This window comes from Solanum verrucosum, unplaced genomic scaffold (genome assembly GCF_900185275.1).
Source record: "Solanum verrucosum unplaced genomic scaffold, falcon-dt-bn FXZP01000278.1, whole genome shotgun sequence".
Classification (NCBI taxonomy): domain Eukaryota; kingdom Viridiplantae; phylum Streptophyta; class Magnoliopsida; order Solanales; family Solanaceae; genus Solanum; species Solanum verrucosum.
In genome coordinates, this window is record NW_026020332.1 from 5,875,536 (window position 1) to 5,899,012 (window position 23,477).

At 33.4% G+C, this 23,477-nt stretch overlaps 2 protein-coding genes and 1 pseudogene across 2 annotated transcripts in view; 1 reads left to right on the top strand and 2 right to left on the bottom strand.

The window, feature by feature from the left end:
* The window catches only part of LOC125836181 (binding partner of ACD11 1-like), a 167,264-nt gene that overhangs the window by 91,116 nt on the left and 52,671 nt on the right, over positions 1-23,477 (bottom strand). The gene's annotated exons all lie outside the window — the stretch shown is intronic.
* Positions 1,369-2,471, top strand: LOC125836175 (zinc-finger homeodomain protein 9-like; annotated as a pseudogene).
* On the bottom strand, positions 8,711-11,240 carry LOC125836723 (uncharacterized). The gene is made up of 3 exons (XM_049515938.1): positions 10,995-11,240; positions 9,741-9,932; positions 8,711-9,295 (listed from the first exon to the last, which is right to left on the bottom strand). The coding sequence occupies exons 1-3, from the start codon at positions 11,238-11,240 to the stop codon at positions 8,711-8,713; spliced, it is 1,023 nt and encodes a 340-aa protein (XP_049371895.1).

A 23,477-nucleotide genomic window follows, 5' to 3' on the forward strand; every position in this document is an offset into this window, starting at 1 on the left:
TAGTTCATAGATAAAATAATGAGATATTTTAAAGCATTTTATTAATAAATTGTATATCTCTATATTTCTTTTTTAAACAAGTACGTGTGACTATAAACTTTTAAATATGAATAATTTTATAAATATTGACCAGTCAATAATAGTAGTAACTAGTTATTCTTCAATATGATTCTTTACTAAATAGTTATTCTTTTACATAATTATTTCATATCCACAAATTCTCTTTATGCCGAGAATGAGTTTGTTTGTTTTTTGCAAAATTTAAAATGACTAATCTTTATTTTACAGGATATAAACTCATGGGTCAAATTTTATTTTTAAAAAATTTAAAATCACAAATTAAAATCCAAATCTCTTCTTCTTCTTCTTTGGGAGAATTTGAAATTTAAAATAATAATTTCAAATCACATATTTAAATATTGATTTAAAATCATAATTTTATACCGCATGTCAAACTTAAAGACTTAATGAAATGGTAAATTAACTCTCCTCCGGTTTTCAAATTTTGAAAATGAAAATTTATTTGATTAAAAACATAACTTAAAAATCTCAATAAATGAAAATTGAGTCGTGACCGTATTAGACCTGGATACTCTTATGTCACACTCTGCTTTTCCAACTGGCAACTTTGACAAGTTCAGTAAATACATCACATATGCAGTAAATTTTTGTACAATTCACTAATTATCATACCACAAATTCTAATCTTATGGTTAAGTAAATTATTCTCATAAAAACAACCACACAGTTATTCCTCTATTCACCTTTTATTAACAGTTCTTATTACTCTATCAATCGATTATAATCTATACCTAACGCTAACACATTTGAAAATAGTGTATCAAATAGCTATACTAGTGAATCTTCTGTTTCAATTCAAAGACAGTAGATGGGACACAAATAACGTTTGACACTAATTAGTTGCCTAAAAATTCCTACTTGATTTGGCCTATATATATATATAATTAAAAAGTAGTAATAAACATGTATTAAACAAAAGATAACTTAAGTAGTAAGTAGTCGATTAACTAAAAATAAGAAGGCGACAAGAGAATTGGCATAAGCATTTAACTTATCAGTGATATTTATGACACACATGATATACAAGTGGGAAGTGGGTCAGTTGTAGCTGCAGGTTAACCATAGATTAGATTAGGAATCAAGGTCAAAAAAACATCAGTGGTTAACAAGGACAACCACAAAAACCAAGATTTTTGTTATCTACAGTCATACCCTCTCATCATAATCAAACTCAAAATCTCAAAAAACAAACTCACTTTTTTTTTTTCTCTTTCTTAAGATGCTTTTTCTTTTCTTTTTCTTAATCATCTAAGTTTTAAGAGCCAAAAAAGTAGATGTGTTTCAGGCATGGAGTTAAACACAAACACAACAACAGCTGCTGCTGCTATTACTACTATTAAAACACCAGAATTAGCTGAAACTGAAACTCCGAGTCGGATCCAGCAACCAAAGCTTTTTCCGTTCAGTAATGGTGTTTTGAAACGGAAAAATCATCATCATCATCATCCAGTTGTGGTGGTGTACAAAGAATGCCTCAAAAACCATGCTGCTAATTTAGGGACTCATGCGGTTGATGGATGTGGAGAGTTTTTGCCTATTCCAGCTGCTAACCCAGCTGACCCAACTTCACTAAAATGTGCTGCTTGTGGTTGTCACCGCAATTTTCACCGCCGTGACCCGGAAGAACCGCCGCCTATCGCCACCGCAGCTATTGAGTACCAACCTCATCACCGCCACCATCCTCCGCCGCCTTGTGGGGACCATAGTAGCCCCAATTCCCCATCTCCACCGCCGATTTCTTCGGCTTATTACCCAGCTTCTGCACCCCACATGCTTTTGGCTCTAAGCGCTGGGTTTTCCGGTGAAAAAAATCAGAACCTGCCCATATCGACTACGCCAGTAGCGGTAGCAAATTCAAACGGGAGGAAGCGTTTCAGAACAAAATTCACTCCAGATCAGAAGATAAAAATGCTGGAATTCGCAGAAAAAGTTGAATGGAAAATGCAGAAGCGAGATGAAGATCTGGTGAACAATTTCTGCAACGAAATTGGAGTTGAAAAGGGGTTTTAAAGGTATGGATGCACAATAACAAAACCACATCTGTCTCTGGCAAGAAATTAGATCAACCAATCACCGGCAACGGCGACCACCAGAATGGTAACACTAACAATATTGTTAATGGGTTTTGTATTGTTAGTAGAAATAACACTACTGATCATCCTGATCACAACAACACTGAGTCGGAATTTCACATTCACCATGAAAGCAGCATGAACGATGACAACAAGAAAGAACATTTAAGTTTTGGTGCTAATAATGTCGTTGTCACTAATGGGTCTTCTTCTTCATCTTGATTTTAGATTAGTTTGAATAATGTTTTAATTTGTAGTAGTAATTAGTGCAAGGAAGAGAAAAACTTCGAGGCTGCTACTATTACTCTCTCTCTATATATTAGTTACGTTTATTTCTTTCGTTCCTAAAGATTAGTGCTTAGCTTTATGAATCATGATATGATAACAATGAAAATTAAGATTGTTCCAAGTTCCAACCATTCCTGCTCTCGTAAATTATGTTTGTTCTGAATTTTATAACGACGATTTAGGGTTCTAAATTTTTTATCTTGAAAAAAAGATTAACGAGCTTCTAGCTCCATCCCTGCAAATTTGCATGTTTGCAATTAGATACTGTATGCAAAATTAGTTTCTGTGTTTATGAGTCAGAGAAGAGAGAGAGGGGATCATGGCGGTATTCATTTTGATTCTTGTCTGTGATTAAGAAGCAGAAAGTGGCTTAACATGCATTTGGGGTGATTATGGATAATAATTCAATGATTATCACAAAATAGTAAGCATTGCTTAGACTGCTTTAATTTTTATTTTTTTTCATTAATCCTCTTTAAATAAGGCGTAGCACTGTTTTAGGGAAAAAATTCCAAATATATTCGAACTGTGATCAAAATTGCGGTACCAATCCAAAATTTGGAAAGGATCTATTAAATATATAGGTGTGCATGTGAATATTATAAATAATAACTTGTTCAGCTAGACACTTATATGTCTTTAAAATAAACTATTAAATAGTGCATAGGTAGTATGTCTTGCCCAAAGTTTGAAATTATTACAATAATTTCGGTCAAAGTTCAAATATATTTCGAACTTTTTCTCCTTTTTTTTTTCTTATTTTTAAATTTATGCCGTGTTGGGCCTTATTTAAAGGAGGAGGAAAACATCTCTTTATGAAGAATTTTTTTCATACACGGGATCTAAATATTTTGATTATTTAAGTGATATACATGTAATAAAAACTACAACTTTGTTTCCTTGGGTAAGTAAAATTTCTATTTTATGTTTTGTCAACCATCCATGGCAAAAAGATAGTCTAATTAATGATTTCCTCTTATAACCATTTAATTGACTTTGTAACTAATTGTACAAATGCTGTTATTTTGTAGGTTGGTTAGTTCTTTGAAAAGGTTTCATAAATTAATTATATTCCGTTTGCTTGATTTCTTTAATTAATTTAGATTTTAAATCATTTTGGGTGTTATGTGTAAAGTGTAGTTTGGTGGCCTTTATTTAGACAAAAAGCTATCCATTAAGAGGATTTTTAAAGCCTGGATAGGGGTCAGCTTTTTAAAAAAAATTCCTTATAAGGGAAGCAATCTAGTCTTGTTAATTTGTTATAAGCCAAATTATTAAATTGCATTAGTTTAACGTTTTTATTTTAAAAAAGAGTGGAAGTTTTTAACATTATCTATCAAAAATAATACGGTCTCCTAAAAGACATGACTTGTCTAAGTAAGTACATACACAAATAATAAGTATAATTAGCTACGTGCATAAATTAAATAAATAAAAAGTCATGTATAATCGATATTAAAAAAATCACTATTTTTATGTTAGCATCAACAAAAAAGTTATTTGGCAATTGCTTTAGCATCTCCTTCTCTAAGACCGTCTTCAATAACAACGCTTATTCCAACAACACCAGCAAGAAAAATGTTCAATGATTATTTTTACTACTTTGATTAAATCAATAAATAAGAAAAAAAAATTCATATAGAAAAAATAGAAAATTGTCCACTATTTCAGTAATAATTTGTTTCATATCATGCATATTTCTCGTGAATTTGAAAAATCGTGTTCTATAACACAGATTTTCACTAATACATTATGAAAAAAATAAAAAAATCAATAGTGAATCAAAGGATCGAAATTTCAACGGAATTACAATAACCTTGGGTTAGAGCTTTTATACATGTTAAAAAATTTACTAAATATATAGATGTGAACCCAATAGCATATGCCATACGGGTTGTGAATAGGTGGCAAAAACAGCAATTCATAAATTTAAAATCTTGAATTTGATTGTAAATATAAATAATATGGTCTTATGAATAAATTACATTATTAAATTCAATAAAAATACAAAAATTATATATATATTTATTTATTTATTTATTTATTTTTATTTCTTGAAATGTGGATCAATTGATATCATGTCTAAGGTTAGGGAGATTTGAGATCCAACAACCTAAGTATGGGGTCGATGGGTCAGTTGGACCTTTCATTAATGTCCTGTCTCTTTATTACATAAGTGCTATTCCAATACATGATTGACTCTTTTCTTTATTCGGTAGATTTGAAATCATTATTTTCGTTATATCTAAATTATAAGGTCAAAAACTAATAATACAATCAGGAACGGAATCAAAATTTAAAGTTTATAATTTTTTAATTAAAATATTTTAAAATTATTATATAATAATTTATACATAGTTGATGAATTTTTATAATAAATATATAGTTTGATTCATAATTATTAAATTTAATCTAATTTGCGATTCAAATCCTAACTCCGCTTCTGAATATAACTAATTCTTCTCTCTGCCTAAACATCACATGCAAACTTGTTTCTTGTCTACTCCGTTTAATTAGGGATAAGAACTTCTTGACAGATGGAAATTAATCTCTCACAACTAATTAATATAAACTTTATTTAGAAGATAATGTTAATATAGCATTTTTGGTTGGAATGTCCTACATTTAAAAAAAAAAATGTATTTGTGAGTTTTTCAAGAATTTGTAAATTACTAATTATTTTATTATTTAATTACTTATGTATTGTGTTAAATTTATATTATTATCCATATTTTTGGTTAATATAGTTCTGAAACTAGACAACATAATACATTTCTTATATATTTTGATTAAAAAAACAAAGTTAAATTAATTAAATATTAAATTTATTGAATCGTGTATTATTGGAATCAAAATAAAATGAAAATATTAATAATTAAGGAATTAAAATTGCTATTACACCAAGAATATGATTGTAGACAATAAAATTTCGCGTTGAGAAAATAATAATTAAGAACGGAAAATTATGCAACAATCGTTTTATTGATTTAAGTGCGAGTGTTACAATCTCTATAATTCCTCTGAATTCCCCTTTTCAAATATAATTCAAGGGCTCTTGAGCTTGATCTTGAACTTGGACTTGGATTTGATCTTGATCTTGGACTTGATCTTGATCTTGAACTTTATCTTGATCTTGACTCTCTAGTTGAATTCAAGGGCTTGGAGCTTGATCTTGAATCTATTGGTCTTGATCTTGATCGTTCTTGAACTTGATCTTGACTTCTTCAAATCTTAAACTTGAATTCTTGAATTCTTGAACTTGTAGAGAAATTGCGGCTTTTGATCCACGAGCTTTCTCTAGCTTCTTGTTCGAATTCTTGGTTCTCTATTCTGAGTTATGAGGATCCCTATTTATAGTTTTAAAATAGAGGAGTTGTGATTAGAAGAGAACTCCCTTCGGCCAATTAGATTTAAGTGACATGGCATATGATATTTATGGAACGGGCTTTAAGTAAATTCATATTTATTGAATTTAAATATTAAATCAATTATATTAATCCATAATATTTATTTGGACTAATAAATTCATGAATTTAATATAATCTGAATTATTTAATAAATTTATATTTAAATAAATTTTAAATGATTACAAATGCCCCCTACTTCAAGTTTTGTCAAAATAATTTATGTTTTGGAGACTAGGCTTGAAGTATTGACTTATTATTATAATAATTATCATAATATTATGAGGAAGTATTGACTCAATATCATAATATTATTATTATAATATCAAAATAATCTCTACGTGTAGGGAGAACATCATTAACCGTCACATCAGACATGTTAAGAGTGGGCTTTAATAAAAGTTTGGAGTTTATCCTTTAGTCCTAATGACCAAAGTCAACTAGGAATCAAATGGCTCACTAGTTTTTTTTAGTCACAAACAATTTCCAGTAGTCATACACGTCGAATGCTTTGTATAATTTATGTTGAAATCAGGAACGGTTCTTAGCACTATTTGTAGTAGGATAAAACTACCGCCTCAAATCTGATGCCATTCAAGTTCAAATTGTAGTTGAATTAAGAATCGTAGTTCCACTCAATTTCAAATTCATGTACTTTTTGTTTGTCCTAGCCAAAAAGGAATTGTAATTGAACTAGGAGAAGGATTTTATTTTCACCACATGACATCTATGAATAGACACATTGTATCCACAATTTTGCCTTCAATTACAGATTGTGAGCTACGAGCCTACGACGAAAGGGGCATAATTCAAGGTAATTTTCCTCCCTTTTTTGATTTTCGGCACTTTTTTTTACAGCTTGACATGTCTGTCGTAGAAAATTCATATCTCATTGTAGAAAAATCAAAATCATGAACGGTTTGATTTTCCAGAAACTAGACTTCTCGATCTCTAACATATCCAAAATTCAGAATTTAATACATTCCAAATCTTTTTTGATGATTTTTTGAAGTTAGCTCTGGATTCTGTCATGCTGAAAATTTCAGAGTTGTGCCGCTTTACTAAAACTCTTGTATCTTGATGTAGGAACGACAAAATCACAAGCCGCTTGATTATTTCAAATCTAGATTCAAAGGTCTACAACATATCCAAAATTCAAGATTTAATACCTTCAGAGTCTTTCTAGGTGATTTTTCGAAGTTAACTTTAAATTCTGTCATACAACTGATATTCTTAAGACGAAAGAGGATAGATACACATCCCCGCCCTAAGAAAGGTAACTTTATGGTATTCTTAAGGCAAAAGAGGATAGCTACACATCCCCGCCCTAAGAAAGGTAATTTATGGTATTCTTAAGGCGAAAACGGATAGATATAAATCTCCGCCCTAAGAAAGGTAATTTATAGTATTTTTAAGGCGAAAGCGGATAGATACAAATCCCCGCCCTAAGAAAGGTAATTTATGGTATTCTTATGGCGAAAGCGGATAGATATAAATCCCCGCCCTAAGAAAGGTAATTTATGGTATTCTTAAGGCGAAAGCGGATAGATACAAATCCCCGCCCTAAGAAAGGTAACTTTACGGTATTCATAAGGCGAAAGCGGATAGATATAAATTCCCGCCCTAAGAAAGGTAATTTATGGTATTCTTAAGGCGAAAGCGGATAGATACAAATCCCCGCCCTAAGAAAAATAATTTATGGTATTCTTAAGGCAAAAGCGGATAGATACAAATCTCCGCCCTAAGAAATGTAATTTATGGTATTCTTAAAGCGAAAGCAGATAGATACACATCTCCGCCATAAGAAAGGTAACTTTATGGTATTCTTAAGGCGAAAGCGGATAGATACAAATCCCTGCCCTAAGAAAGGTAATTTATGATATTCTTAAGGCGAAAGCGGATAGATGCACATCCCAGCCTAAGAAAGGTAATTTATGTTGTCAAGACTCGAAAACTTCAACTTGTAGACTTAAAGAATTTGAAGACCTCAACTTGCAGACTTGAAGAATTTTAAGACCTCAACTTGCAGACTTAAAGAATTTTAAGACTTAAAGAATTTGAAAACTTTAATTCACATACTTGGAAGATTTAAAGATTTCAGTTTGCATACTCGGAAGATTTGAAGACTTAAACTTGTATACTTGGGGGATTCGAAGACTTCAACTTGTATACTTGGCTGAATTTAAAGAAACTTCAAGCATGTTGTTAACGAAACTCATATTTTATAAGGGTTTTCCCCTATCTATTGACCAATCAATACTTCGTACAAATCTAAAGTTTGATGAGACAAAATAAAACAAAATACTTATCGCTTTGACTGTAATGTGACAGATTAAGTGGGAGCATGTGGTTTTTGGACACTCATGCAACTGAACTTAGGATATATTCTAAGCGCCTATGTACCTCAGTGTAGAGGATCAAGTCACAACGTAGTTCTGGGGGATTGCGTGATTTTTTTTGTTTTTTTGTGCCATACACAGTTTATATTCTTGCGGACCAGGAGTGACATGCAATTTAGGCTCGTATCTTAAGGAGCATCATTTTACTTCAAGGGTAGTACCTCTTTAGGAATTTTGCATTAATAGGACCGTTCCTTACGCCATATGCATCAACAAGCTTGTGAGCACCATGTGAATATGCTTCTTGTACGACATATGGTCCATCCCACTTTGAGGTAAATTTGCCCCCAGACTTGTGCGAAGTAATGATGGGTATTCTTACCGCGAGAACTTGGTCTCCAACTTGGAAGCATCTCAAGCGAACCTTCTTATTGAAAGCACGAGATAAACGAGCTTGATAACATTCAAGGTTTTGTTGGGCTTCTAGCCTCTTTTCGTCAAGTGCATCTAACTCAGCAAGACGCAGTTAAGCATTTTCTTCTTCAGTGATCCCTTCTTGAATAACAAGTCTTAAGGAAGGTATTTGACGCTCGAGTGGTAGGACTGCCTCAATACCAAAAGTGAGTGAATATGGTGTTGCTTGAGTTGGAGTGCGGCACGTCGTCCTAAATGCCCATAAAGCTTCTTCCATTCTTTCATGCCAATCCCGTTTGGACTTGGAGACAACTTTCTTCAGAAGGTTGCATAGAGTCTTATTGAATGCTTCAGCGAGACCATTGGCGGCAGCATGATACATAGAAAATTTACGCTGCTTAAAACCAAAGAGATCACAAATTTTGTTCATTAACTTGTTATCAAATGGCTTACCATTATTTGTTATTATGTAGCGAGGGATGCCAAAGCGATAAATGATATTCACTCGGATAAAATTTGCAACATTCTCTTTCTTCACTTCTTTAAGAGCGACAACTTCAGAGCATTTTGAGAAGTAATATGTTGCAGCCAAGATGTACAAGTGTCCACCAGAAGATTTTGGTAGTGGTCCCACAACATCCAATCCCCAAGTGTCAAATGGCCAAGATGCAATAGTTGGGTGCAATACTTCGGGCGACTGATGTGAAATTCATAAGAAATTGACAAGCATCTCACCTCCGAGCATAATATAAGCAATCATTCACCATGGTTGGCCAATAATACCCCATCATCTTTATGTTAAATTGGAGTTTCAGTCCAGATTGATGTGATCCACATACTCCCGAATGTGTTTCTTGCAAAGCTTGAATTGATTCTTCCTCTCCCAAACATCATAATAGTACACCCTCAAATGATCTTCTATATAATGTGTCCTTATAGTAAAGGAAGCGAGGTGCACGACGACGAATATCATTCCTTCTCCTTGGATCTTCTGGAAGTATCCCATGACACATGTAGTCAATAATGGGTTGTCTCCACTCTTCCTTCGCGGCTTCAGAAACGGCGACGAGATGATTAAGCTTATTTTCTATACATACTTTCTCATTTGGCGGTGGTACTATCTATTTTTGACAAATATTCACTTGTGTTTGATCAAGAAGGGTTAGCGTTGAAGCTAGAGCAGCCAATGCATCAATTTTCTTATTCTTCGTTCTACGCACATGTTGAAGGGTTACATCTCCAAGCCATCCTATCAACTTTTGAGCATAATCATGATAAGAACGCAATTCGAGCTTCTTCACCTCATAATTTCCCAAGAGTTGGTTGATCACCGACTGAGAGTCACCAAAGACTTATAAGTTTAATTGCTTCATGTCAATGGCCAGCTCAAGTCCAAGTATCAACGCTTGGTATTCAACAACATTATTGGAGCAATATTGCTTCAAAGTAAAGGAGAATGGTAAGATCTCTTCTTGTGAAGTGATGAACACTACGCTAGCACTAGCTCCGCCACATTGTGCAGCTCCATCAAAGTACATTTTCCAAGGAGGTTAAGCTTCAATTAACATCGTATCTTCATCAGAAAGCTCATCAGTTAACTCCCAATCATTTGGTATCGGATGGTCTGCCAAGAAACCCACCAATGTTTGTCCTTTCACAGCTTTTTAAGGAATGTACATGATCTCAAACTGTTGGAATTGGAGGTACCATCCTGCTAGTCGGTCACTAAGGATAGGTTTCGACATAACAAACTTGATGGGATTTTCTCTAGAAATAAGACGAACAACATGAGCTTGAAAATAATGTTTCATCTTTTGAATTGACAAAACTAGTGCTAAGCACAATTTTTCAATTGGCGAATAGTTCAGCTCATTTGGTGTCATCGTTCTACTCAAGTAGTAAAGAGAGTTTTCTCTGCCTTCAGTATTCTCTTGAGCTAACAGGGCTCCTATGGACCTTTCCTGTGCCACAATGTAGAGTATCAATGGTTTTCCAGGTATAGGGGCTGCCAAAACTGGAGGTTTCGCTAGATACGACTTGATACTTTTAAAGGCATCGCTACATGTTTCGTCCCAATTAAAATGAGCACCTTTCTTTATGAGATGACTGAATAGTTGGCACGTCCTGCTAGATTTGAGAAGAACCTCCTCAAGTAGTCTAGCTTTCCTTGGAGACTTTTTAACTTATGAATATTTCGAGGCTCAGGCATATTCGATATTCCATCAACTTTGGCTTGATCTATTCAATTCCTTGATGTCTCACAATGAAGCCAAGGAACTTTCCAAAGTAACTCCGAAGGCACACTTCAATGGATTCATCCTTAGTTGATATCTTCGAAGCAGCTCAAACACCATTCTTAAGTCTTTCAAATGACCACTTATCTATCTTGACTTTACCACAAGGTCATCCACATAACATTCAACATTTTTATAGAGCAAATCATCAAATATATTTTGCATAGCCCTTTGATATGTAGCACCAGCATTCTTCAAACCGAAAGACATCATTTTGTAGCAATAAATACCTTTAGGCGTGTGAAATAAGGTGAGTTCTTCATCCATTGGTGTCATGCGGATTTGATTACAGCCAGAAGAACTGTCCATGAATGACATCGACTTATAACCAGTGGTGGCATCAATCATTAGCTCAGTAATGAGAATGGGAACTCATCTTTAGGACATGCATTATTTAGATCCCTAAAGTCAACACAAACTCAAATTTGGCCATTATTCTTCCTTATAGGAACAATACTTGAAATCCATGTAGGATATTTAACTTCACGAATGAATCCTGCCTCGATGAGTTTGTTGACTTCATTCTCTATCAATGGAACCAAGTCTGGCCTAAAACGTCTTTGGGGTTGCTTAACAGAAAGAGCACTATTTTTTACTGCCAACTGATAGACTGCTACTTTAGGATTCAAGCCAGACATTTCTTAATAACTCCAAGCGAAGACATCCCTATATTCTTTGAGTATATAAGTGATTTCTTCATCAACTTCTAGAAAGGCACTCAAGTAAGTAGGCATTGTGTCTTTATCAGTGCCAAGGTTAACTTCTTTGAAGGGATCTATTGTGGTCTTCACTCCTTCTTCAAGTTCTGGTGGAACATCTTCAGCATCTTTCTCTTCTAGAGGGTCATTGTCATTTATAGATGTATGACAACACCAGACAATATCTTCTAACGCTTCATCAATCTTCATTTGAGGCAAAGAATCGTGCTCATTCTGGATTAATATGATATGATAAACCTATATTTTCTTCATCTTCCTCGCGCTCCTTGGTGTAAACCACAGTATGAGCCTTTGCCTTGAGTTCATCTTTACACGAAACCATAAGTTTCACTCGTCGCATCATTCTAGAAGGAATCAAACTTTTGAAATCCTTTTGGATTATAGATGAAGCCAGCGTTGTCACTTTTAGATAACTTCTCCGATGCTTATTGTTTCTCTTCTTTAATGGACCTAATCTCTCGAACACAGAAGTTCTTACAGTCGATTCTCCAAGTCGATAAAAAATAGAAGGATTTCTATTGGGAGCAGTGACATCATCTTTAAAAGTTATATGATTATTGTTTGCTCTTCTTATGGAAATGCAAACTGGCGGTGGTTGGTTATAGCCTAGGTCTTCACGTGCTTGCCTGGTTTTATCAATTGATGGGAGTTTCCCTAACATTGATGGCTCATTAGGGTTATATCCAACTTCGCAAATAACTTGTAAGCATTAGGATCAAAACCTTCTCCCGTGCGTTTTGTAGGAGTGCCACATCTCGCACTTGATTTTGAGCGATTGTCTTTCCTGGCATCTTTGAAGGCAAGTTTATTGCATCAATCCGTCTGATAAGAAGAGTTAGTCCTCTTAATGCATCTTCTTGAAGGTTAGATGATTTCACATCTTCTTTCTTTACTTTTGGAACATAGCGAAGTCCAGAAGTCAAATTCTTCTTTGAAGACATGGTTTTCCCTTCATTGAGATTGGGACAAAATTCTTTAGTGTCAATTTTTGCCTTTCCGATAGCCGTATCGATTTTTTTTCTTGTGATCTTGTCAGACTTGGTTGATTTGACATCATTAGATTTTGTCCCTTTAACAACATAACTCTTCAAATAGAATTTTGCATCAGCAAAGTGCGTCTCAACTTCGATGAAAGGATTATCATCTGCAACTACTATCTTTCTTTCAATCCCGTCTTCAAGATACTTCAAACATTGATAGTAAGAAAATGATACAATTCTATACTCGTGTACCTAAGGCCTGGCAAGTAATATAATGTATGAAGTCTTTGCATCGATCACGTGCATCCATGCACTTGATCGCAAATCTTCCATGTGGATTTCTAATTTAATGGAGCCTATAGACCTCTGTTCTCCTTGATTGAATCCTTGTATCAACAAACGACTTTCACTAAGTTCTTCGGTTGTGATGCCGAGTTCCTTCAATGTGTGGATAGACAAATTGTTGATTCTAGATTCTGTTGAAACCCAATTTTGACCCTCCCCGATAATCATTATTTTTCGAGTTTCTTAAATCCAAACATTTGAAATAATTGACTCTCTAAAATTCGAAATACTTTTCAAATTATTCTAGGTAGCTTTGTCACTTTTTATAATTTTAATATATATGTTTTATATAATCAAGTATATAATTAGAACATTTTTATGAATATTTGAAGATCGTTTTAAAAAGATTTTAGTTTTACTTAAATATTTTATTAAGTTAATTAGTAGTTTATATTTTGAATCATTAGTTTATTAAGTTAATTATTTTATTTCGTTAAGATTAAGAAGCTCCTTAATTAATTTATGAAAATTGATCTTATTTAAGTGTTGATCAAATCCACCGACTAAATTCTAATTGAAATTCAATTGGTTATTATTCCAATTTTAGCCAATTACTTCAACCCTTTGCAAGACCCGAAATTGGGCCGCAAATCCAATTCTCTTAAAACCTTGTCAGCCAAACTTTTGACCCATTTAAAATATCAGCAACCCACCCTTTTCATTCTTTTGACCCAAGCCCAAAACCACCTCTTCTATTTCTCGAAAGACCTAGAAGCGAGAAAAACAATTCCCAAACGACAAAAGAATAGCGATACAACGTCAAAATACACGACGTCTCCTTACCTGCTCCAAACTACACCAGCGACAGCGAGCAAACGATGCCTCCAACGTTCGCCCATACACGGCGTGAACACGGAGGTAGATGGAAAAGCAACATCAACAGAAGGCAGTACGATTTCGTTGTCCCGTCCCTCTCAATAGCACTGTCGAAGCAGAGCAGGAAAAGCACGCAAATCATCCGTGATGGCGTGAGATCAAGACACGTCGGCACTCAAGGACAATGGAATTAATTTGAATCATCGATTCGCCCTATCCTCTTTCGAAATTAGGTGAAATTGTAAGGAAAATGTGTTTATCCTAAATGGTGAAAGATTTTAGAGTTTTGAATTTGGGAATAGGCCTTGAATCCAAAAAATTTCATCTGTTTTCCCCCTTTTGACGAACCCTAATTTTCCCCTATAAATTCCCCATCTCCTTCATTTGTTGAAGTTGGAGAAAGTTAGGAAGAAAAAGTCGGAAAAGTGAGGCAAGAAAAATTGAAAAGGTCGGCATCTCTTTTTACTAATGCTAAGAGATCAACTTAGAAAAAAAAATAGATTTAAGATATATATTTAAAGAAAGCATAAGGGAGAACTAATCCTAGTCTAAGATCCATTGCTCTGTTTTTGTTAGGCATAAGCTCGTTTTGAGGTCGAGATTTCGTCCATTTTCCTGTTTGTTGTTCACGTCCAGGTTCGTGCCTGTGATCGTGTGGTAGAAGTCGCCTCTGTGGCTCGTCGTTGTACCACTCCCGCTGCTCAAGAAGAGGTAAATAATTAGTGTCCCCCTTATTCTTCATTCCTACTCCAACAAGTATTGAATCATAAAATATTTTTTTGATTCCGAGATGATTTTGCATAATTTGTCTTGAGCCTAAGTTATCTTCTTCATCATTTTGTTGTTTTTTGAAATGGGTAAAATGCGTGTTTTCGTTGTCAAGTTGATTTACTGTCTGTTCAAGCATGTCTTCTTTGCTTATGGTCTTCTCGAGTTCCCTAGTCGATTATGCTCGCTTAAACTTTGGTTTATCCATTTGTTACCCGCATCGATATCGTTTTGCTGTCATACTGCTAGAACAATATGTGTGCTTTTGTCATGTGTTTAGAGGATGTTGAACACGCCATGTAGTTGTACATCTAGCTTCTAAAAAATATATAAGTTGGATTTTATTTTTTTGGGGGGCGGGGGGTCGTTTTCTTTTATAAGTGTGCTTATGAATCTGTTCGCATCCAGTTTTGAGGAAAACTTCCTTTTTGCATATCTTCTAGTCATACGATACTCACTGTCTTAGTCTTAAAAGGCGCGTTTGAGGCTTTATTGTCTTTTTATATCTACAAACGCGACTCGATTTGTCTCTATGTTATTGGAATAGTTTAAAATCTGAAAATTTCAGTTATTATCTTAGTTACCCTTCATTTCTGTATCTATTTTTGTGATACAGTGTATCTTCATGATTTGTGATTTCTATGGTGTCGTGTGAATATAGCTTTTCATTTTGGTTCAAGTTGTGATTAATGGTAGTTTTGCATAATTCTTGGTAGTGTTGAAATGTTTGGGAATAAAAAATCAGTAACATATTTAGCGGTTGGTTTACCCGTGTTCCTTTTTTTTTTCTTGTTTATTTTCTTGGTTCCACATCTACTGTTGCTAAGTTGTAGGAATCCTTAGCTATCCTTATTTTATTCAACTTGTCAGTAAGCTTGCTTTCTTCCTTATTTTGGACCTGCCAGCTGTCCGATGTATTATCCCACTCATTTACTTGTATATCTTGGCTTGAGAGTATTAAGTTGCAGCCCCCTTATACATCGTTATTGTCTTTGTGATCGTTTAATTATTAAGCTTTGGTTCAAAGATATTGTTTTTCATTGCTGATCTTTATTTTTCTTTTGTTGCATATGAAATTTATTTGAGTCCATTTGGACTTCACCCCCTCTCCTTGCATTTCGTAGATTGGGCCTGACAGGCCTAATGCTTCTCTCTATCAAGTCTAAAAATAGCCGATGAACAGGTTAAAGGCAGTACAACAAGCTGGAAATTAAATTTACAGGTTCCGAAAAGCTAAAAAACAAAGGTTGTGCAAAAAAATGGGGCAAAGCCTAGTAAGACAAATCAAAGAAAAATTGAAGGAGACAAATGGTCCAAAGCCCATCATTTTGAAAATTCTAGACTTAGGACAGGTTATTAAGCCTTGGAATTTAGGCCAAAGGTCCAAATTTGATACTTCCTTCTCCCTTATGTTTATTTGATATTATATTCACTAACTCTTTATGTAAATTAGTTTTAACTTAATTAATTCCCAAAAGATAGTCATTTCTCTTTTATGTTCAAAATATATCCATTGTTTACTTAGCTTTGTTCTATTTATTCGTCTTGTCACCTAAATTATTTCCCTTTAAAAAATTCCCTTAGTTCATTTCCCTTTAGATAATATAATAATAATAATAATAATAATAATAATAATAATAAACTTTAATTCAAGCAACTCATCAAAATATCAGAAACGTCAGAATCCAAGAAGGGGTATTCATTTTCTTGCATTTCCCTTAAAATCAATTTTTGGTCTGAACGCGCTTGGAAATTCGTTCTCACACTTTGATTCTTCCCTTCCTTCTTAGTGATCTTTACAGGTGACATATTAACATTCATTGACTTTTTGTTGTCGTTCTTGGGCACAAATTTGCTCCATCTCTTAGGTTCCTGCTTGTCTCTTCCTTTGCGAGGGTCATGGACAAACGTCATATCATTTTCGGCAGAGGACATGCTCAACTCCATATCATGAGTGCGAGTAGCTAGATCTTCAAAGGATTTTGGTTTTATTCCCTGTAAGATATAAAGAAGCTCCCAGTGCATCCCTTGGATACACATTTCTATTGTAGAAGCTTTACTAAGCCTATCCTTGCAATTCAGGCTCGCGTTCCTCCATCGATTTATGAAGTCTATGGCTGGTTTATCATTCCTTTGGCAAGAATTCGTAAGTTCTACCATGCTCACAGTACGCCTCGTGCTATATAATCGATTGAGAAACTCGTGCTCTAGTTGCTCCCAACTATCAATAGAATTGGGCTCAAGATTCGTTTACCAATCAAAGGCATTTCCTTTTAGAGACCGGACAAACTGCTTGACAAGATAGTCTCCATATGTTCCAGCATTATTACATGTCTCCAGAAAGTGTGCAACATGTTGCTTCAAATTTTCTCTACCCTTAAATTGTTGAAATCTGGGAGGTTTACAACCAGCAGACATTTTTAAGTTATCAATTCTTACAGTGTATGGCTTGGCATACATATGAGAAGGCTTGGTGGAGACTTCATACTTATCTTTGATAGTGCCTTCAATGAACTCCTTCAAGAGATCAAGTGGATCATTCCTTCAGAAGAAACTGGCATCTCATTAACAAGCGATGCTTTCTTCGCAAGATCTCTAATCTCTTGAACTTCAACACATTTTTCGGGCGCATGACTCGTTTCTCCATCTAAAAGTCCTTTCATTCGATCCATTAACTTATCGATTCTAGACTCTTGGTGTTGTACGTGCTTTGTCAATCCTTCAACCAACTTCGTCAGATTTGTGAGTTGTTCCTGAGAGGAAGAAGCAGCAGCCACCATTGTTTGCATGATCATTGGAGATGTAGGAGAGTAGCATGGATTGTCACATAAGTTGATCTTCAGCGAACTCACATTATGCGATACACGTGGAGGTGACTCATTCGTTGAATCACAGCTCTCCCTTGTGATAGAGTTCTTGGAACCAGATTGCTCAAGGAGAGCCAATGTCTTCTTGATCTTTTCAGCAGCACTACTTCCTCCTTCTAAAGCGTTTGCGGAGGAACTTGATATTTTTGGAGTCGTAGACCCAAAAACTGGAATTGATGCAGATGACACTTGAAGTGTTTGTTGTCCTAGTGTAGCAGTCTTGCTTCTCATAACAGCTCTGAAACTTCCAAAGGTAACACCCAAAATGCCTTCAACTTCAGTAGAGAACTTGGAGCTAGTGGCCTTAGAGGCAGTTGATCGAGAGCTATTCTTCACGGAAGTCATCTCGATATTCTTTGATGCTTGAAAAGTTGAGATGAGAGGTAGAGATGGTCCCACTATGCCAGAATTTGTAGACAATAAAATTCGCGTTGAGAAAACAATAATCAAGAACGGAAAATTATGCAACAATCGTTTTATTGATTTAAGTGCTAGTGTTACAATCTCTATAATTCCTCTGAATTCACCTTTTCAAATATAATTTAAGGGCTCTTGAGCTTGATCTTGAACATGGACTTGGACTTGGGCTTGGACTTGATCTTGATCTTGATCTTGATCTTGGACTTGGACTTGATCTTGAACTTTATCTTGATCTTGATCTTGAACTTGAAATTTTTCTTGATCTTGACTTTCTAGTTGAATTCAAGGACTTCGAGTTTGATCTTGAATCCGGTGGTCTTGATCTTGATCGTTCTTGAACTTGATCTTGACTTCTTCAAATCTTAAACTTGAACACTTGAATTCTTCAATTCTTGAACTTGTAGAGAAATTGTGGCTTTTGATCCACGAGCTTTCTCTAGCTTTTTGTTCGAATTCTTGGTTCTCTATTCTGAATTATGAAGACCCCTGTTTATAGTTTTAAAATAGAGGAGTTGTGATTAGAAGAGGACTCCCTTCGGCCAATCAGATTTAAGTGACACGGCATATGAGTTTTATGGAACGAGCTTTAATTAAATTCATATTTATTGAATTTAAATATTAAATCAATTACATTAATTCATAATATTTATTTAGATTAATATATTCATGAATTTAATATAATCCGAATCATTTAATAAATTTATATTTAAATAAATTTTAAATGATTACAATGATATAAACATTGAATTAAAGAATCTCAGACATTGAATTAAAGAATCTCAGACAATTAATACAACTGGTGGATTGAACCATAGATTTGATAGATACATGGAAAAAAATTAATAATTTTTTGTAGTTGGACTTGGAAAATAGCATTTAAAAAAATATTATGATTATTAAAAACTTAACGGGTCCTTATCCTTCCAATCAAATAAATGAAATTCAAGTTGTATTTAAAATATATTTTATTTGAAAAATAGTTGAAGTTTCGTGACTGAAAAATAAATTCAATAAAAAACTAGTCGAATTCAACTTTTCAAACTTGACAATGAAAAACTAACCAAAAAATTATTGAAATGTAAAATCAAACAGTATTTTGAATTATTATATTTTAAATAGGAAAAAAAATAAAATTCAAACAGCTCCTTACATGATTATATATTGATTTTTTGAAGAAGAAAAAACACTTCATTATTTTTCAAGTGAAAACACATATATAAACATAATTTCAACTTTCTAATATCATTTTAAAATTTTACCTCAACAAGTATTTTTCAAGTTTTAACGTCCAAATTTATATGCAAACACCGAATTAGTTTTTGTGTTTATATTATTATATATGATGTTCAAGTAAGAATAACCATGAAATTCAGGAGGAAAAATAGTTCAAAGAATTTCTAATTTATTTTTGTCACAATCGCAAATTATTCCTTATAATCGAGACATTTTTGTTGTTTATAGAGAATTATTGCATGAAAAAGAGTTCATAGTTTTACCGATGGCTGTTGTGGGAAGTATGGCGTGTGATGGCGGGCATTTTTATTAGATGAATTAAACAATCAAAAATAAAAGTTTTACGATTATTTCATGAAAATAAAGTTATAAAAAAGAGAATTTTATTTGTTGTATTAACTTTATCGGAGGAAAAAACAATAAAGTCATAAAATGGCCAAAAAAGATCACCTAAGTACAAAGATACAATAAGTGATCTTATATGTGAAATGACGAAACAAAGTGATTTTCTATTAGTATAAAACTAACATTTTATATGAAATAATAACAAAAACATAGAGAAAGAAGTTTTTATATAATATTATTAATTTGATGACCTTTTAAGTAATCAATTCTAATTTAAGCTACAAACTTTGAAAGAGTAAACTAGTTATAACTAATAGAAAAGTCGAAAAAAATTGGCAAATATTTGGATGTAAGATGTAAAGTCAATCCTGTAATTTTGAGAGCTCATCTTCTTATTCTCCAAAGTAAATTATAAATTATAATAAGCGAATGAATTAAGCAACTAATATATATATATATATATGGTAGTTTGCAACTAATTAGGTTACATAACGCATTACTAAAATGACTAATTTTCTTCCCACTCTCACCAATTCCCTTGCTTCACGGGTTTCCCATTTTAGATTCTCAGCTTTAATTACCTAATTAATACTATTAATTTTCTTAGCTTCACAAACAATTGTCGGCAGACATAGTAATATGAAAATTTTAAGTTTATTTGGTCAGTTTATTGGAAGTTAAAAGTATTTTTTAAAAAAACATTTTGAGGTATTTAGCTAAAAAGAAGTTTTAAAAATTACTTTTGACGAAAAATGTTTTTCTGTGCGGAGAATAAGTTATAAGCTATAAAGTAGAAGCAGAAAATTATTTCTTTTTTAAAAAAATAATCTTATTATAAATTTATATTTACCAAACTATCCCTTTTTAATTTAGTCCATCGACCATCGGTTAATCATAATTCTTTTCTTGTTTTCCATTTTTGTTTCTACAATCTCTTCTATTTCTTCGAAGGTAGATTTGGTAATATATATTGAGTGATATGTTTTAGACTTTTAGTATATCTTCATTATCATGTAAAAGAATTAGCGATCATACTATATCTAATATTCTTGATTTATTTTAGGGAGAAAGGTCAGATATGCCCCTTAACTTTGTCATTTAGTATTGATATACCCTCGTTATGAAAGTGGCTCATATATACCCCTATTGTTATACAAATGACTCACATATACCCTTTTCCTCGAACAAAAGTGAAAAACTTTAAATATGTATTTGCATTTTATATTTAGCATAGTTTCGTGCATGTAGGAGTTTCACGCTGTGTTGGAGTATTTTCATAGCTTAAGGATATATTTCGTTCAAATATAATTTTTATTTATATTAAAAATAAGTATTTTGTGGATGCTAACTATTTTTTCAAGAGTAAATTTTAGGAATAGCAAACATAAAAATTATATGAGCGCTCATAGTTACAGTTTCGCTATTTCCGCTCCATAGTCAAATTATGTTTGCTATGGAGCATCTGATTTGTATAAATCGCAGTGATTTGTATGAATTGTGTTTGTATTTATATATGTTATTTGTGTTAGGCTAGAGTGGCGAGCGAGATTGGGAGAGAGAAGAGAGGCGAGCTAAAGAGGGCAAAGAGTAGAGAGAGGTGAATAGTATATGTATATCGGTGATAATTGTATATATGTAACTACCATGTATATTTATCAATGATTGTATTAGTATATCTGCATAAAATTTGAATTCGTATACAATTGAATCGAATTAAAACATTTGTATTTGTATATCAAATTTCTCTCTCGCTTTATACAAACCCAAATTATACATTTGTGTTTGTAACAAGTGAGGGAGATAGAAAGGCAAATTGAGAACTGGGAAAAAAGGTCATACCAAAACTTAAAGGCAAGTTCTCTAGTGTAATATGAAATAGAGTGTTAGTGCATCAAGAACTCTCATATTCTAAAAATGAAAGTTACAATGATGAAGATGTTGAGATAGATGTGTGGACATACTAACAGACATAAGATTAGAAGTGAATAAATTTGAAGCAATATGAAGTGGCAAGAGTGGAGGAAAAGATACTGCAGGATGCAAAATTGAGATGGTTCGTACATGTAAAGAAGAGATGGGCCCCTATTGCGGAGATATAAGAGGTTGAATACTTTGGATGATTTCAGGAGAGGTATAGGTAGGCCGAAAAAGTATTAAGGGATGGGTGATATTTTATATGACATGACACGACTTCAACCTATAGAGGACATGACCTTATATTAATGAGATTATGGAAGACAAGAAATGTTAGGAAAGAGTATTAGTAGGTATAGTTGATCAACATCTCTCTTATCATTCATACTAGTAGTCCTAGTTTATTCTTGTAGGTTCTTGTTCCTTCAATTTCTATTATTATTTATTGCTCCTTGCAATTCAATTATCATATTATTTTCTTATAGTTATTATAATTCCCTTTTCAATATGATTTCCAAAGCCTTATTTGGCATTTTGTCTTTATATATTTGTTTTCTTGACCACTTTTTAAAAATGCTGGATACGTTATCGTTTAAATTAGGCGTAGTACCTGAAACTTTCGAATTCTGAATCTGCTTTTAAATTTGGCATCGACATGCAAGTTTTTAGATAAGTTTTCAAGTTCGAAAATCACATGGCCAACATTCCATTTTAATTTTTTAATTTTTTTTTTATCCCTCCCTAAGAGCTCCCACCCCTTTTGCTTTCTTGGTGACTCGAACTCGCAATCTTCGGGTTGAAAGTGAGGGATGCTTACCATCCGAGCAACTCCCTCTCATCCCATTTAAATTGCTATGTCACTTCCTTTTTTAATTAAACAAACGTGTTTTTCGTTCTTATTTTATGACTACATAGGCTCTAGGCCTCTAGCTTCACAACGTGCTGAATGGTTCCTATTTTCCCCACATTATCATATGTGTCGAATGTTGTATATACATCTTGTAACAAAACGTGTTCATATTCTAGATTTAATGCTCTTTTTTTTTTCTTTTTTTTTTTTTTGCTTTAAAAGAAAGAATGATTTCTTATTATTATAAGCCATATAGCTAAAATTATAATGAGTTATAAATCCATCTGCTTTTTGAACATGAATTAACAAAACATCGATTTTAGCAGATGTTAATTTGGACTTGATATTTTACTTAATAGGGGGTTTGAATTTCAAAAATTCTATTTTTTTCTCATAAGTATGAAAATTTCATCATTTGTGAGCAAATGTGGCTGTTTGGAGAAGGAGATGATTTTTGGGTTTGGACATTGGAGAGAGAAGCAATTGTTTTATGGTAGAATTATGTCGTCTTTGTTTTACAAATATGGATTGGTAAAGTAGGGAGTTAAGTAGGCATGAGAATTATTTTTGCAATAAATATGATTAGTTTTTGCAAAACTGCGAAGCCTTAGCTAAGGATAACAAGTTTCACATCGACAAAAACATAGGAGAGATGTTCGATATATAAGTAATTATGCCTTATCAACTAGCGGCGCATTTAAAGTCGTGCAGGCCTAGGCCCAAAGCAGACAATATCATTGGCAGGCAAACATGTTACAAAATGGTATCACTCATGTGTCAGTCTTGTCGATGTGGGCCAAAGTTCAACTGAGTTTAGGCAATTTCGCTAAGGCGGGGCAAACCACAGTGCTGAGTCGAGGCAAATCTCGTACGATGGGGCAAGTTGAGTCCATAAAGTGGGTGTATGTGATGCCCCAACATACAGTGGGGTGTATGTGATGCCCCAGCTTAAGACAAGATGTCATAGAGGGGATCTATGTGATACCCCAGCTTAAGATAAAAAGTTCTGCATCGATAAAAAATAGAAATGTGTTGGATATATAAGTAAACAGGTCTTACCAACTAATAACACGTTTTAAAGGCACTTTGGGCTTAGGTGGGCTGGGTTGTTGCAAACTTAAAAATATGGGCAAAGTTTTAAATCTCAGAGAATATGAAAGGACGATTTTAAAGTTGAAGTTCTATTTTTGAGGTAAATTTATGATTTAAAATTAAAATTTCAACTAAAAGTTTTATTGAAATTAGGATAAACAAAGGCATATTTAAAATCAAAAATTTGAAATTATAATTTGAAATCGCATTTCCAAATGTCACGTGAAAGAGAAGTG

Coding starts and splice junctions, on each gene's coding strand:
- LOC125836723 (XM_049515938.1), bottom strand. CDS start 11,240: ATGATTGATGCCACCACTGGTTATAAGTCGATGTCATTCATGGACAGT. Junction 9,933..10,994: donor GTTATGTGGATGACCTTGTG/GTAAAGTCAAGA, acceptor GGTGACTCTCAG/TCGGTGATCAACCAACTCTT. Junction 9,296..9,740: donor CCCTTCTTGATCAAACACAA/GTGAATATTTGT, acceptor ATTTCACATCAG/TCGCCCGAAGTATTGCACCC.